Raw genomic sequence first — 15,733 nt, forward strand, 5'->3', positions numbered from 1 at the left:
TAAAAAAACTCACTACTCCAAGACGAGAACCAACTCTGTTTGCACAGGATTGAATAAAATGACACAAACACCCTCACTCCTCCAACCCGCTTAAGTCATGTAATGTGCGGAGAAACGCAACCGAGATCAAAGGATATATTCGTCCTTTTAAGGAAGTTCAAAAATAGAAAGTGCCACTTCTTTCTCTCTCAGATTTCCCCATTAAGTAAAAAACGATATTTTATTTTAAATAAAGTAATAAAAGAACATGAAAAGTAACAAAATTCGAAAAAATAAAATAAAATCGCTGCCTTCACGCTCCGTCTCTGATCTCTCTCCCTCTCTTTCTTTCCCAACTTTCCAACACAAAAAGCACATTCTGTCTTTCTCTTTCATTGATTTCCTTTTCTCTCCTTTCTGGAAACCCTAAGTGACCTGGTTAATTTTTTTTTTTTTCATTAACCAGGTCCTCGGAGGAGAGAACTTAAATTTTTTTTTTTTTTTGGGTAGAAAAAAAGTTGCAGGCTTTTTTTTTTTTTTTTTTCGCAAATTATAGTGTCTAAGTTGCATTGCTCAGCTGCCCTCGACAATGAACGACCTGCTAAAGGTAATTTATTTTTGTATTGGTCCATTAATTTATGCCGTGGCTGGTTTGTTTCTACATTTGTGGAGTTTTTCATGTTCTGTTTTTGTCATGATCCGGCTCTCTTTGATGTTATTGGATCTGCATTTTTAAACGAATATTTTGAACTTTTGGATTATGGGATTTTGTTTTTGGGTTGTCTTTGTTTGGTTGTTGAGAAAAGGAGGGAAAGTATAGGAAATTGAAAGTTTTAGAAATAGAATCATGAGATTTTGCGTTGTCTGGAGATCCCCCCTGAGGAGAATGCAGTTTGCTTGACTACAAGTGTTTGGTTTACTTCATTCTAGCTCAAACAGCATGAACTAGTGTAGACCAGCAAAAAAAAAGAAAGAAGGAAAAAGTTGATTTCTTTTCCTCCTTTTCTTCTTATATTCGGTTTGTCAGCTATCAAAAATAATGGATCTGCATTTCTGTTTGAACCTAATCTTTCTAAATTAAACTTTGATGTTATAGTTAATGAGAAGTACATCTCTTTGTCATTTTTGGAATTATGGTGTCGGTTTTTATGAATGTTGTCATATTGATAATTTGAAGTTGGAGTTTAAACAATTAAAAAGGGAAACAAGGATACGAATGGAAGTTTTCAGACGAGTATTATACTTTTACAAATGCTGAACGGAAGAACACTTTACATAACTGGATTTCATTAGTGATTGAGGCTCGGTTTTTCCTTGTATATCTGGATGGGATTTCCTTGTTTATACTACTGAACAGATACTAGACCGTGTCCTTAAAAAGATAAATAGCGGTGTTACAATGTGGTTGCATAATTCTCCAGCATATATAATGTGTGTGCGTGTGTGTGTGTGTGTGTGTGTGTGTGGATATAATTTTTTTTTTTTTTTTTTGTATATATTTCCATAGAGTTCAGTGGCGAAAGGATCCATTCAATTGAACTCAAGTAATCTGGATTACTGTGTTTTAGAGTTAAGTTCCTTGTCTGTCTGACCTATTTACTAATATAAAACTTGCAGGATTCTTTTGAGATTTCTCGGGGTCAAGCATCTAGAGATGGAGATATCGAACTAGGAACAAATGGTTCAATGAATTCTGGAGAATTTGGTTTGGAGAATTTCTTTAAAAAGGTTCATTAGCGTTCTTGCATCCTTTTCTTCTATTTCCCTTGAATACATGCAAACGTGATTATTTTATTTTGCTTCAAATTTTCCTTTACATAAGTATGGAATTTAAAATATGTTTATTTTGTGTTGCTTCTGTCTAATGATTTCATGATTTTTGCCCCCAGGTTCAAGAGATTGAGAAGCAAAATGAGAAGCTTAATAAGCTCCTGAAAAAACTCCAGGTATCTAATGTTTTTCGTACATTGCCAGAACCATGAAAGTCAGTTTGATAGTTCCAGCCTGTTAGTATTTTCCAAATCATTTCATGATCATGGTTCCTAATGCGTGGGTTATTTTCTCTGATTTTTATAAATTTATTACTCTGAACTAGGAGTCATTTTAGTGTTGCGCTTATGAATGTAGCTGTTAGATTTAGTTGAGATCAATTTATTTTTCCTAGTAGCTTGAAAAATTGAGTCCCATTTTTGTTTAGTGTTGTTGTCTTTGGAATTATGTGTTTGATGCCAGAAGATGGTGGTTCAATGATATTGTAATTGCATTTGTAGGTATATAGATAGGAAGGGTCTTCATTTGGGAATTTTAGTTATAAGGTGATGAACAAATGTAACTACAAGGAACCCAAACACATACAATGTTTAGAATTGTATAGCAACTAGACCAAGCTTTGCTTATTTGCATGCCAATGCAGCATCCAGATTTGTAATTAAGTATTGTATAAACTATTGTTTGAAAATATTGTGTTAGCTTTTATTTGCCTTACACAATAGCATAAACAATTAGAAAGTGTTTTTTAAAAAAATGAGTCTTTGAGATATATAACATGCAGTTTTATGTAATTTCGTTATGAAATTTGTATGCAGGATGCACATGAGGAGTCCAAGGCTGTGACTAAGGCTCCTTCAATGAAATGTAATCTCAAACTTGTTGATTTCTTTATAAAATGCACTTTTATGTAATTTGTTGGTAAATGTTTGGCATTCTCATTTTTGTGTTAAGTGCTAACTTCTTAAAAAGATAGCATATACATGTGCTTATTTTTGTACTCAAATATGCTTTTTTGCGGACAAGTGGATTTAATAAAGGGGATAGATCACACCCATAATTTTTTATGGTGTTATCTCGTCTGTTTGCATTCAACAACTTAAATTTGGTTTCTTCCTGATTAAGTCTTCACTGATGATGGATCCTTTCATCACATGCAGCAATCAAGCAGCGGATGGAGAAAGATGTCGATGAAGTTGGAAAAATTGCTCGTTGGATAAAGTCAAAAATTGAGGAACTTGACAAAGAGGTTTAACCTGATTCAACAGATAGCTGCTTTTAATTATGTGATCAGAAGTAATTTTAATTGCTCGTCTGACTGACCTTTCCTTCTGGGTCCAGAATTTAGCAAATAGACAGAAGCCTGGGTGCGGAAAAGGAACAGGTGTAGATCGATCCCGAACAGCAACAACCCTGTAAGTTGCTAATAGTTTAGTGATTGGCCAGAAAAGTAATCATTTTGGTGTTCTTTGTTGTTTTATTATGCATTATAGAAGTATTGCCTCTTGTGGATAATCTATTGATCATTGTGGTTTCCTCTTATATTGTTATTCTATAGATGTGTATTTGATTTGATTGTTATGGGCAAATGTTGCAGTGTTGCAGTATAGTTCTACTTTTCAATATGGCTTATCATTTACCGGTGTATTCTTTTTGATTTTAAAGATTGTTCAACCACAACTTCATTTAAGGGTTCGCTTTTACTTAATCATTATAAGAACATGTCTGCATGGAACTCAAAAGTCTGACTTAATGGGATTGTATTTGTCAATCAACCGAATCTGACTTTGTCAAGTGTCCATTGCCATCTATTGTTACAGTGCCTTGAAAAAAAAATTAAAGGACAAGATGGCTGAATTTCAGGTAGGTCACGTACACACATTTTCTTATAAGATTAGTGTTTTAATCTTGTTTCGTTCATCTTCTATTATATTCTCTCAATTTTTTATTTATTTAAAATATGTAGACTCTAAGAGAAACCATCCATCAAGAGTATCGGGAGGTTGTCGAGAGGCGAGTTTTTACAGGTTTGAACCTTTCACTTGTCACTCATATGTGGCTATTACTTCTGAAACTTGATGCGCCAGATTTCTCATGACCTTAACAAATTTTTTATTTCTCTTGCTTTTTGTGATTATCAGTAACGGGCACAAGAGCTGATGAAGAGGTGAAACTTATTGCACTGTTAAAATTCCAGTATATCTACACCATTGTAAAACCTCGTGTTCTAATTAGTTATCAATGTACAGACAATTGAAAGATTAATTGAGACAGGAGACAGTGAACAAATTTTTCAAAAGGCAATCCAGGAACAAGGACGAGGCCAGGTTTGTCACTTTTTTCGTTGTTACCTTCTCTTCCCCTAATTGAGCACGTTTAACTATCAAAATTGGAAATTTTGAGAACTTAAGCAATTTATTTTTATTTTTTTGACATATCAAACATTTTAGTCCAAACTGCAATCTCATCTGCTGAAGTTGTTAGCTTGGTCTAATGAATCATCAGATTTACTAATTTGTATTTTCTTTTTCCTTTTTCTCATTTTTTTACTTGTCCTTTTTGTTAAAGTGAAAATTATACGTTTGGGAGATACCATGAGCCACAAACCAATGATGGTTAAGATTGATCACATCTGATTTCAATATTCACGTATCAAATTGTAGATAATGGACACTCTGGCAGAGATTCAAGAGCGCCATGATGCAGTTAGAGATCTTGAGAGGAAGCTTCTTGATTTACAACAGGTATCTTATTAGTTTGTGCAATCATGCTTACTATTTGATGAAAATATCAAGTTGCTATATAATGCAGATGTCTAAATTTTAACGTTTGCTTTGCCATGTTGATTATATAGAATCAAACTGTTGAATCTTGCTTCATGGTGTTCTGTAAGAAGGTGTAGGATCAGTTTGATCCTGAGGTTGTCTCATGATGTGTTGAGCCTGTGTTTAGTGGCTTATAAAACCATGTTATGTTCCACTTTTAATGCCGTAATTTGATCACGTCTGACCTGGAGAATAGCCCAACAGCCTTGAAAAGGGCTTGACATACAATTAAATGGAATCTTTTCCGATCAAGTGGTATCTTGAGGGGAACCTTGTGGATTTACAATGGGTGTCTTGTTAGTTTTGAATCTTGCTTTATGGTATTTTGTAAAAATGTAATGGATCAGTTTGATCATGTATTTGTCTCAAAATGTTCTGAGCCTAGGCCTCGTCATCTTCCTCTTGGAGCTAAGTGTATGTCCACTTTTAATGCCATAAAATTGCTTTTGGGACGCCCTAGTATGATATAAGAGATGCATGCCCGATTGTCCATAGATACTTGGATGTGTAAAAAATGAAAAGGAAATAGCATTGCTATTTGCATACTGCCCATAATAGTTGATAAAATTTGGAAATATATGTTAAAAACCATCTCTTATGCACAGATATTTCTGGATATGGCGGTGTTGGTGGATGCACAAGGGGACTTACTTGACAACATAGAAACCCAGGTATTTTACCAGAATCTCAAAGCATGAGGAGGTCCCCATGAATCTCACAAAATTATTAAACAGAAAAAGAAGACATGAGTTTGAAAAATGACGACTGCTACTCTTGCATCATACTTCGGCAAATGATAACGTAATTTGTCTTTAATTTCTTTCTCAAGGTATCGAGTGCAGTAGATCATGTACAGCAAGGGAATACAGCTCTTCAGAAGGCGAAGAAGCTACAGAAGAGTTCCAGGAAATGGATGTGCATTGCAATCCTCATCCTTCTCATCATTGTTATAATCATTGTGGTGGCCGTGCTCAAGCCGTGGAATAGCAACAAGGGCGCTTAGCTCTAGTAATTTGTACTTTGTAAGTATAGTGTATTACAACTGACCCCTCGTGGTTTCTAGCACTTTTATTATCCTATGATAATGAGTGTGCATGTAACACTACTAATTTGAAGAAACTGTCACTATATTCTTTAATATACATAAAATAAAAAACTTTCAATCAATTTGTTGTTTTCGTTCAGTCTAACTGAGTTATTCTGATCATCGCCTGGAGAAGTTAGTTTTTTTTTTTTTAATAGACGAACAAACTTAGAGAGAGCATCCTCTAAGGATCTCTAAATTTCTACAATCATACGTTTAATTTTTATCAAATCATAGCAAGCCAAATACAAGTATTACTCTTATCACGACCAATGTCACCAAGTTCACGTCTGCTTCTCTATAAACATGCCTTAGTTGATTTAACTTGCAAATTTAGCATGAGTTCCTTGATGTCATTCAGATGTGAATAGTCTTCAAGGAGGACTTATAAATTGTAAGCCTCTAGACCATAATCTTTATCACTTAGAATGAATAATCAGTTTCCGAACTGCACATTTCCAAAGACAGAGGAGATTGAAGAGTAGCTAACATGTCAGGCTTAATAAGGAAATATGAGTAGCTAAATGATTTCCTAATTGGCATTGGTGGTTGTTGTAGTGAGGCCAAATCCAAATGGGAAGAGAGGATCATAATGCTCATCTCCAACATTCATAGGGAGCTGATTAACGGTTTTGAACCAAGTGCGAGAAAGCTTGCTAGTAAAACGAGTCACCTAATAAAAAATAGCTACTCCTTGGCCTTCAGTTCATGGAAGCCAAGCTGCAACAAGAGCATCAATCGAAGCAACATAGGGTTGAATCACAATAGGATGGCCGGAGATGACGATAACAACGCATTTCACAGCACCACAAACATTAGTGATGGTGCTCAGGCCGGGGTCGGGGATTGTCAAATTTAAGCTGTCACCAAATGTCTCCGCATATGGATGTTCTCCGACTACAACAATGGCATACGAGAAATCATTTCACTTTGCAAAGTCAGCGTCAGGATTCTCCTTGTAGACTAACTTGGGATTTTGGATCCACTGTATTATCCTTGCAGGTTCTTGAAGCTTGAGCCAGCAGCCTTTCAGGCATTTCATGGGTTTTGATATGCTTACATTGCTGTACACAGATTTGCAAGAGATGCTGAGAGGATTGATTTGGATGGAATCGTTGAGAGGCTGGGTGTGCTTTTGGTTGAAAGAGTGTAAGGGTTTTGGAGGGAGGTCTGAGGCGCATTGACTCATGACTAAGTGGTTTCACTCAGTTTACTACAACAGAAAAGCCACTCCATGGCACCTTAAAAACACTGAAAGGCAGGCATAGTGATTGGATAGTTCATAAACTTGATTTGTAAACTTGTAAATACTTGTTAATGCTGAAGTGTTGCGACACAGATGTGACCTTCAGATGTTTTCATGTGAACCTTCAAACCTTCTATTAACCATTATTAGAGCACTCCTTATGCACATGCAATCAAATCCAATTTCAAGTGCATATGAGATGAGCAAGTCAGCTTAGCTTGCATAAAGAAATTCTAGAGATACCAAATATCAGATATGCTAGCAAGAAGAAAGCAGTTCCATTGATCAAGAACTCTTTACGATTCTATATATCCAAAAGAAAAAATAAATCTAACCCACAAAAGCAGTTCCATTGATCAAGAACTCTTTCCTGAGCAGTTTACTTTGATTATATGCATCACAAACCCACAAAAGTAAAACAGAAATTATACGTACCCTCAGTGGCAGATCCAGAAATATTGGGCCAAGGGGTCATGGTATAAAATTTCCCAAATTTTTTTGTAGATGAACTCAACACTGAAAAATTAAATGATGGTATTTTCATTCGTATTTTATGGTAAAAACAACATTATAAGCTACAATATCATAATTCATGGTACTTCCATTCATAATTCATAAAAATCAGTAATTCCATCCCAATCATCATAATTCATGGGTTCCGAATCTTTACCCACATGACTGGAGGTGGAAGAGCTCAACCAACTAAGCTATACCTTAGAGGCTAAAGTTGTTTCTTTGTTTTATAATTTGGAAATTTTTATTAGATCTTTTTTTTTTAATTTAAAAAAAATATGTTTTAAATGGAGGGATCTTCATCAGAAGGAACATTTTTCAGCACAATCAATATATGATCAAATGCTTGCTATATATGAAATGTATTGATAACATTTGCGTTTATATTTGCCTCGGCCGCTTATGGAAACATCAGTTTCATTTTATATGATTCAATTCAAACACTAAAGTGATAATCAACTGACTGAATATCTTCCCATATTGTATTGCATATGTATCAAAAGCAAGCGCTGAGCTATTGATGAAATGTAAGTCCAACAAGAAACAAAGAATGTTGACAAGTTCTTCACTGGGCTCAAATTAATGTTTTTTTGCAAATGCCATTGAAATATTCTTTCCTACACTTGTCCCCTTTTTTCTTTCATACTCTTGCAGTACGTAGCAATAGCCAACCTGTACACAAAAAGTAGAGATGGTAAAAACTGATTCCAGATGACAGGTCATGGAGAGAGTAAGTGTGCAAAAGGAAGAAATTAAAACCACAAAGAAATTGCAATGGTTACAGTTAGAAAAGGTTACCAAATGGAATTGGCAGTATTAAGATGCAAAGAATCCTTTAAAAAATGCAGCAGATTTGAACAAGAGTCCAACTGAAGACAAGGATTATTAAAAGCTTTGATGCACAGCCTTTTTTATATAATTTGAAGAATCACTAGTAGAAATTACAAGAAAATAAAAAAAATACATTAATCAATTATGCAACAGAGTCCAACTCAAATTCACAATGTTCCCTCAGGAAAACCAAAAAAGGCTCAGAGTTTCCAAGTATCAAATTGAAAAAAATCAATTGAACAGGAAGTTCAGGAACACAGGATTCAACTAACCTCTATTGAGCCAAAGAGTGAGGGGCTTCTTGCCAGGCTCCTTGCTCCTCCTAGCTTTCACATCCACATCAACATACTGCTTGAACCCAACATTTGGCTGATTAGGCAACCTCACCACCAGATCTGGTGAATAGGATCAAAGAAACCAATCACTATTGAGACAAAGAATGAAGGGCTTCTTTGTCAGTGTCTGTTTCTGCTTCAACGAAGTAGTAAAACAAAGCACCTCCAGGCATAAATATCCACATCAACAAACCCAGCATACCTTACCACACAAACCCAACTATTGGTTAAGAAGGCAGTCTAATTCTAATTATAAAATCCTCAAAAGGGAATCCCTCCTCAATGGGGAACTCATAAATATGCATACCTAGATATATGTATGTGTGTGTGTGTGTGTGTGTGTGTGTGTGTATATATATTTATAGAGAGAGAGAGAGAGAGAGAGAGAGAGAGAGAGAGAGATTACATAAGGAAGTGCAGAGCAAAGTTGCAGAATACTGCTGGGATAGTAATTCTGGTTTACTTTGTAATCTTGCTGAGAGAGGCCTTGGGATGTAGTACGCATAGTAATAAAAATATGCACTTGGCGTCAACAGTCAATACCATAGGGGCTTCTCTCCCTCTTATTCATGCAAGAAAGAATCTGTGTCACCAACATAGCCCTCTTCTTTCATTATTGCTGTCCAATACTTTAAAGTTGCCATGATTTCATAGCATTTGGATGAGACTTTTCCCCTGCAACAAATAAATTTGTTCCCTGTCCCACTACAATCCAACTACATCCGTGAACCTTTGCCACACCTTTTTCTTTTATTTCTCTTCCTCAAAGAGCAAGCCTCATTCCAGTTTCCTGATACAGAATGTATATTAGAAGGCAAGATATATGATGAAGAATTTTGCAGTTCTAAACAACAGTTTTGAAAATTTATAAAACAAGAAACTCACAACACATGACCGCTTCAAAATGAAAACACATTCCATCAGAAATACTTAAACTAGTTTTCACACTAAAAATACTAGAATTTCCGCATCTCTACAAATTTTTTGTTCATTTCAAGGTGCAAATTAAATTCCCTCAGATTTTTTTTTCCACTGGATGAAAAGCAGGATCTAGTTTGCCCTCAGTAATTAAGTCAGTTATCATTTTTTCTGTTGAATCATCTGCACAGAAACCTTTGGTTATCATTTCTTGAATAAGTTCTTGTGCATCCCTGGATGATTGTGTTGTAGGTAACAGTATCTGGGGAACAGCCTTTCTCTTCCATTCCTCTAAGAAATGCTTCTGCTTCACTAAATAGGCCCTTGGTAGAAAGAGCAATTATCAGTATTGTATAGGTCTTGACATCCGGTTGAAGTCCTTTTGAAGGAAAACTGCGAAAGAGATCCCTTGCACATTCAATTCTTCTTGCCGTGCATAAACCATTGATAAGAATATTGTAGAGACTGATACCAAAATCCAAGCTACTCCCTTCCAACTCTCCAAACAATTTCAAAGCCATATCAATCTGGGGGTTTCTACACAGTCCATCCAGTAAAACACTATAAGTATGACTATTTGGAAGTGGACCACCAACTTTCATTTTTGAGAACATGTTTTGCGCATCATCTATTCTTCCCTCTTTGCAAAAGCCGCCAATAAGTGTTGTATAAGTAACAGTATCTGGAACCATTCCCTTACGAGTCATTTCCTCAAACGACAACATTGCTTTCTTCATTCTTCTTTTATTGCAATATCCATTTATCAGTATACTGTAACTAAAAACATCAACAATAGAGCCCTTCTTAAGCATGAGATCAAAAATGCGTTTTGCTTTATCCATATCTCCTTGCAAGCAATAACCCTCCATGACCGAATTGTAAGTAACAGTATTAGGTTCCATACCTCTAGCAGTCATAATATCAATTACTTGATTAGCTTCCTTCAACTTGCCCTCCTTACACAAACAGTCAACAAGGGCACTGAAGGTTTGAACGTTTGGAGAGATACCATTACTGTTCATCTCTTTGAAGAATCGTGACGCTTCCTTCCACTGACCTAATCTGCATAAACCCTGAAACAAAGATGTATAGGTGACGATGTTTGGTGGAATACCCTTCCTTTTCATTTCTGAGAAGAGATTGAATGCCTCATCATCAAGCTTGTCCTTACAAAGGCTGTCAATTATTGTGCTGTAGACAACTACATTACGTTTACAGTCATTTTTTTCCATCATCCGAAGCATTTGAATAGCCCTGTCATTTTGACCTTGTTTGCATGAGGCAGCTATTAATGTACCAAAAGTAATAACATTGGGCTTACATCCTTCTCCAAAGGCTGCCATTTTGTAGACAAGTGAAGCGGCTTCATCAACTCTATTATCATGGCCAAGGCCCCTTATCAAAATGTTGAGGGTGGTGACATCTGGTTGAAGCCCCAATTTAAAGAATAGTGCCAAGACTGAAAAACTGCCGCCCATTTCGTTCGAACGACAAAAACAATTCACGATAATGTTTAAAGTAAAGGCATCAGGAACAAGTCCCATTCCCAACAGAGTAATTTGCTTATACCAAGATATGGCTACCGAATAATGCTCTAATTTTGCAACTTGACCCAATAATTGAGTGAAGCGGACAATAGAAGGTCGAGGACGCTGTTTAAGCATCTTTTTGAACATATTTGATGCCTCCTCGAGATTAGTGACATCAAATGGGTGTTGGGGGTCTCTAGATTTAGATTTGCTAGGGTTTGAGGACTGAGAAGAACCATGAAATAAAGCCAAGTAATTATTGTTGGAGAAAAAAACCCTAGACCTAGATTGCAGTTGCAGACAAGGATTACCTCTGTGTCGTCGATTGCAATAAGAGAAGAAGCAGATCTCCGCATCATAATCATCATGATCATCTGCACTGTCTCCAAGTCTGTCTGAGCCAGATGCAAGGCTTGGGAGTTTGAGAGAAACTCAAACTCACCCGAAATCACTAATCTTGAGGAGGCGTTGAATTTGTTCAATTCGATGCTTCAAACGCGTCCTCTGCCTTCAATTGTCGATTTCAATCCATTATTGGGTCAAGTTGCGAAATTGAAACATTATTCTGCTGCCATCTCTTTGTGTAAGCAAAATGGAGCTGTTGCCAATTGTTCCTAATGTTTGTACTCTAAACATTATGATTAACTGATTTTGTCATCTGGGCCAAATGGGCCGTAGCTTATCTGTCTTGGCAAAGTTGTTCAAGTTTGGTTTTGAACCCGACGTTCCCACCTACAGCACTCTAATCAAGGGCTTCGTTATTGAGGATAGAATTTCTGAGGCAGCAGCACTTTTCTGTAAACTGCTGGAAGAGACATCAAGGGCGATTGGACTTGTTCAAGAAATGGTAGAGAGGGGTTTCTCTGCGGATGATTCAACCATGAAATGGGTAGTTGATTTATTGTCCAAGGATAAACTAGATCCTGAATTGGTTGAACGTAATTCGTATTTTCAATTATTTGACACAATGCTTAAACCCTAAGAATCACTCCATATAAAAGCTAGCTGTGCTTCAGAAATTCCAATTTCTTTTCCTTCATTTTTCTTATTACAAATTGACTCTCTTTTTTTATTATTAAAGTTGTATAGTGTGCTTTAGCAATCTTAATTATTTCCTCGTTATGTCTCTATGAGTAAGTTCTTATAAGGGTCTTGACCTTTGCCAGTTGATTTTGAGATAGATGCCTAGATTCTTTTATAGAATAAGAGCATGCTCACCCGCATTTGTTAGGCCGAGTGGCCACACGTGCTGCTGTCACCCAATATAAGTATAAGTTGTCCATATGTTTGGCTCATAAAAAGGTATCTAATTGATGTTGTGGTGAAATGAATGTTATATAATGTGAATTTGCTTCATTTTTATTTTAGGTTTTGAAAACAATTTTAATTTTGCATCGTTTCGATGATACCCACTGAGTGTTGAGAGAAATATCTCACTTTGAAAATGTGAGGTCTTGCATAGTGGCTTATAAGTTCTGATGGTGTCAAGTCTTGCCACAGGGGCAAATGTCTCATTATAGTCGATTCCAGGCTTCTGTGAATAGCCTTTAGCCACAAGCCTAGCTTTATTCTTCTGCACAGTACCATCTAGGTTCAGTTTGACCTTGTAGACCCACTTAACACCTATTACTGGTTTGTTAGATGGCCTGTCAATTAATTTCCAAGTATTGTTCTTCTCAATCATCTCCAATTCTGCCTCCATTACACATCTCCATGATTCATCCAAATCTGCTTCTTCAAAGCTGTCAGGTTCTACAATGCACATGTTGCATTGTGCCATGATGTCATTAATACTCCTCCACTTGTGAGGTGTGTGATCAAGCCTTTGAGTCTCTTCAAGCATTTCTTCCCCTTGAGGTGCAATTTCTTCTTCCATCTGCATTTGAGTATCCAAGAACTGAGAGTGATCATCTAATACCCTCTGTTCAGTTTCTGCAGTATCTTGATTTCCATCTGGCATAGGTACTCCCACATCTGCATTGCTAGGATTCTCCCATTTCCATGAGGCTTCTTCATCAAAATAGACATCCCTAGACAAGATAATCTTTCTTGTCTTAGGATCATACAGTCTATAGCCTTTTTCACACAATCCATAGCCCATAAAAATGCATTTGTGACTGTTTTCTTCCAACTTGTGTCTCAAAACAGAAGGAATAAGCACATGACATAGGCATCCAAACACTTTCAAGTGTGCAATACCTGGCTTTCTTCCTGTGTAGACCTCAAATGGTGTCATTTTCTCAAGAGATTTAGAAGGACACCTGTTGAGAAGGTAGACTGCTGTATGAACAGCTTCTGCCCAAAACTCATAAGGAAGACTCTTTTCATGTAGCATAGACTTTGCCATCTCAATCACTGTCCTGTTCTTCCTCTCAGCAACACCATTTTGCTGAGGAGAATATGCCACTGTCAGTTGTCTTTGTATTCCAGCCTCACTGCAGTATGTAAGAAATTCATTTGACATGAATTCTCCACCTCTATCACTTCTAAGTGATTTCACTTTGTGTCCACTCTGCAATTCTGTCATTGCTTTGAACTTCTTGAAACATTCAAAAGCATTGGATTTATTTCTGAGAAAATAAACCCAAGCCATTCTTGTATAGTCATCAATGAATAACAGGAAATATCTGTTTTCTGACATTGATGCAATCTGCATTGGACCACAGATGTCAGTGTGAACTAATTCAAGTGGAAACTGAGCTCTCCAAGTAGATTCTGCAGGAAATGAGTCTCTATGTTGCTTTCCCAGCTTGCAGCCTTCACCCACTGCTAAATCCTTCTCCAGACTAGGCAGTCCATGAACCATGTCTTGATTTGCTAGCATCTTGATGCTTTGATCATTAAGATGACCCAGCCTTTTATGCCAAGTCTGCAAACTGTGAGTCACACTTGCTCTCAACACCAACTGAGTAGCAGGTACCATTGTGAGAGAGAAACACCTATTGCTAGTCATTGGAACCTTAGCTATAGGATTTTGCAGTCACCAATCATCAAAAATTGTCACCATTCCCTTTCCAAATACTAAACAATACCCATGTTCCATCATCTGACCAACACTTAGCAAGTTCTCCTCCAAACTAGGCACCAACATCACTTCTTGAATGTGTTTTCTGCCTGTTTTGGTTTCTATCACAAGAGTACCTTTTCCTGCAACTTGAACTGTCTCTCCAGTCCCCATTTTCACCTTGGAAGTTACATCCCTTCGAATGTCTATCAGTAGCCTTTCATCTCCAGTCATATGGTTGCTACAACCACTGTCCACATACCAAGAGTTGCTCATTTTCACATCTGTCACAGCATTGCATGCATAAAACAATGTTCCAGTTTCTTCAACCTGATTGGCATAGTTCACCTTCTGCACAGATTGATTGTCATGGCAATTTCTAACCATGTGACCAAACTTTCCACATCCTCTGCATTTTGGTTTTCCTTCAAACCAGCACTTGCCATAGTGCAGTTTTTCACAGTGCTTGCAGGGTGTTTTAGTTCCATCATTTGATGCATTTGGTTTGGTATTTGAATTGGACTTGTTATTCCAATTCTTCCCATTTTCCTTCCAGTTCTTCTGAGACTTGTTACCTCCAGAAGAACTTCCATTCTTAGAGCTTTTACTCTCAACGTTCAGACTAGTGAAAGCCTTTTCTGTGGAATTTTCATTGTGCCTATCTAATCTGAGCTCAAAGTTCTTGAGAGATGCAACCACTTCTTGAATTTCAAGAGTGTCAAGATCCTTTGAATGCTCAATCACAGAACATATAGAATCATAAGATCTAGGCAAGCTAATAAGCAATTTCTGCACAACTCTTTCTCTAGGTAACTCTTCACCATAATTCTTCATTTGATTTATCAGATCAAACAGTTTAGCAGCATAAACAGAAAATGATTCACTATCCTTCATACGAGTGTATTCAAACTCTCTACGTAAGCCTTGTAGTTTCACACTTCTTACCTGTTTATCGCCTCTAAACTCCTGCTTCAGAATATCCCATGCACCTTTTGAGGTTTCTTCATTCACTATTCTGGGAAAAATTTGGTCTAAGACTGCACCTTGGATCAGTCCAAGTGCACGAGCATCTTTCATCAAAATCTCAGCCGATGTAGACTTCTCTTCTTCAGCAGCTTTAGATCCTTCTTCCTTTCCTTTTTCCTTCATTGGATCTGAAGCATCAAAGCCATTTTCAACCAAATCCCACAGTCCATGAGATTTCAGAATGGTCTTCAATCGAATGCTCCAAAACTCATAGTTTTATCCATTGAAAACTGGTGTACGAAGCTCAGAAGAGCTTGATCCTGCCATATTAGACATCAGACGCAGCTAGACAAGCTTCGTGAAGTTTTGAGTGAGCTCAAACGTCAGCTCAGCCAAGCACCAGCTCCTTCTTCACAGATTCACGCCCAATAAACAATCAAACCTGGCTCTGAGGCCATGTTATCATTCTGAGTTTATCACTTTCTCAGATTAGGAAGAGGTGCTCTTCTAGAGCATTTAGCTAGAGAGAATGAAGAGGAGAATATGAAAAATGCACTGTTCTATTGATTTCTGCAAAACTGCAGCTTACATAGTGTGACTGCTAGGAGAGAAATGTGATTCTCTTCTAACAGAATTACAGATGTCATCCTATTAGATGCTTACACATGTCATAGCAAATCTAAGCTAGAGAATCCACCTAGACTATGATCTAGTGGTTCTCATTACATCATTTAAA

The 15,733-nt window shown here is 36.9% G+C and overlaps 2 protein-coding genes across 3 annotated transcripts; one reads left to right on the forward strand and one right to left on the reverse strand.

The window, feature by feature from the left end:
• The first annotated feature begins 261 nt into the window (after nucleotides 1-261).
• Nucleotides 262-5,738, forward strand: LOC117634251 (syntaxin-132). The gene is made up of 13 exons (XM_034368250.1): nucleotides 262-586; nucleotides 1,597-1,707; nucleotides 1,869-1,925; nucleotides 2,565-2,613; nucleotides 2,907-2,995; nucleotides 3,088-3,161; nucleotides 3,567-3,609; nucleotides 3,713-3,773; nucleotides 3,888-3,913; nucleotides 3,996-4,073; nucleotides 4,410-4,490; nucleotides 5,177-5,242; nucleotides 5,401-5,738. The coding sequence occupies exons 1-13, from the start codon at nucleotides 569-571 to the stop codon at nucleotides 5,572-5,574; spliced, it is 927 nt and encodes a 308-aa protein (XP_034224141.1). The 5' UTR covers nucleotides 262-568; the 3' UTR covers nucleotides 5,575-5,738.
• A 2,804-nt stretch (nucleotides 5,739-8,542) lies between these two features.
• On the reverse strand, nucleotides 8,543-10,658 carry LOC117635690 (pentatricopeptide repeat-containing protein At3g22470, mitochondrial-like). 2 transcript variants are annotated; one of them, XM_034370034.1, is made up of 2 exons: nucleotides 8,987-10,658; nucleotides 8,543-8,640 (listed from the first exon to the last, which is right to left on the reverse strand). In XM_034370034.1, the coding sequence occupies exon 1, from the start codon at nucleotides 10,623-10,625 to the stop codon at nucleotides 9,678-9,680; it is 948 nt and encodes a 315-aa protein (XP_034225925.1). In that variant the 5' UTR covers nucleotides 10,626-10,658; the 3' UTR covers nucleotides 8,543-8,640; nucleotides 8,987-9,677. The 2 variants fall into 2 exon arrangements, with proteins under 2 accessions (XP_034225925.1, XP_034225924.1); XM_034370033.1 differs by having other exon boundaries at nucleotides 8,547-8,782.
• Between the last annotated feature and the right edge of the window lie 5,075 nt (nucleotides 10,659-15,733).

Source organism: Prunus dulcis, chromosome 7 (assembly GCF_902201215.1).
Source record: "Prunus dulcis chromosome 7, ALMONDv2, whole genome shotgun sequence".
Classification (NCBI taxonomy): domain Eukaryota; kingdom Viridiplantae; phylum Streptophyta; class Magnoliopsida; order Rosales; family Rosaceae; genus Prunus; species Prunus dulcis.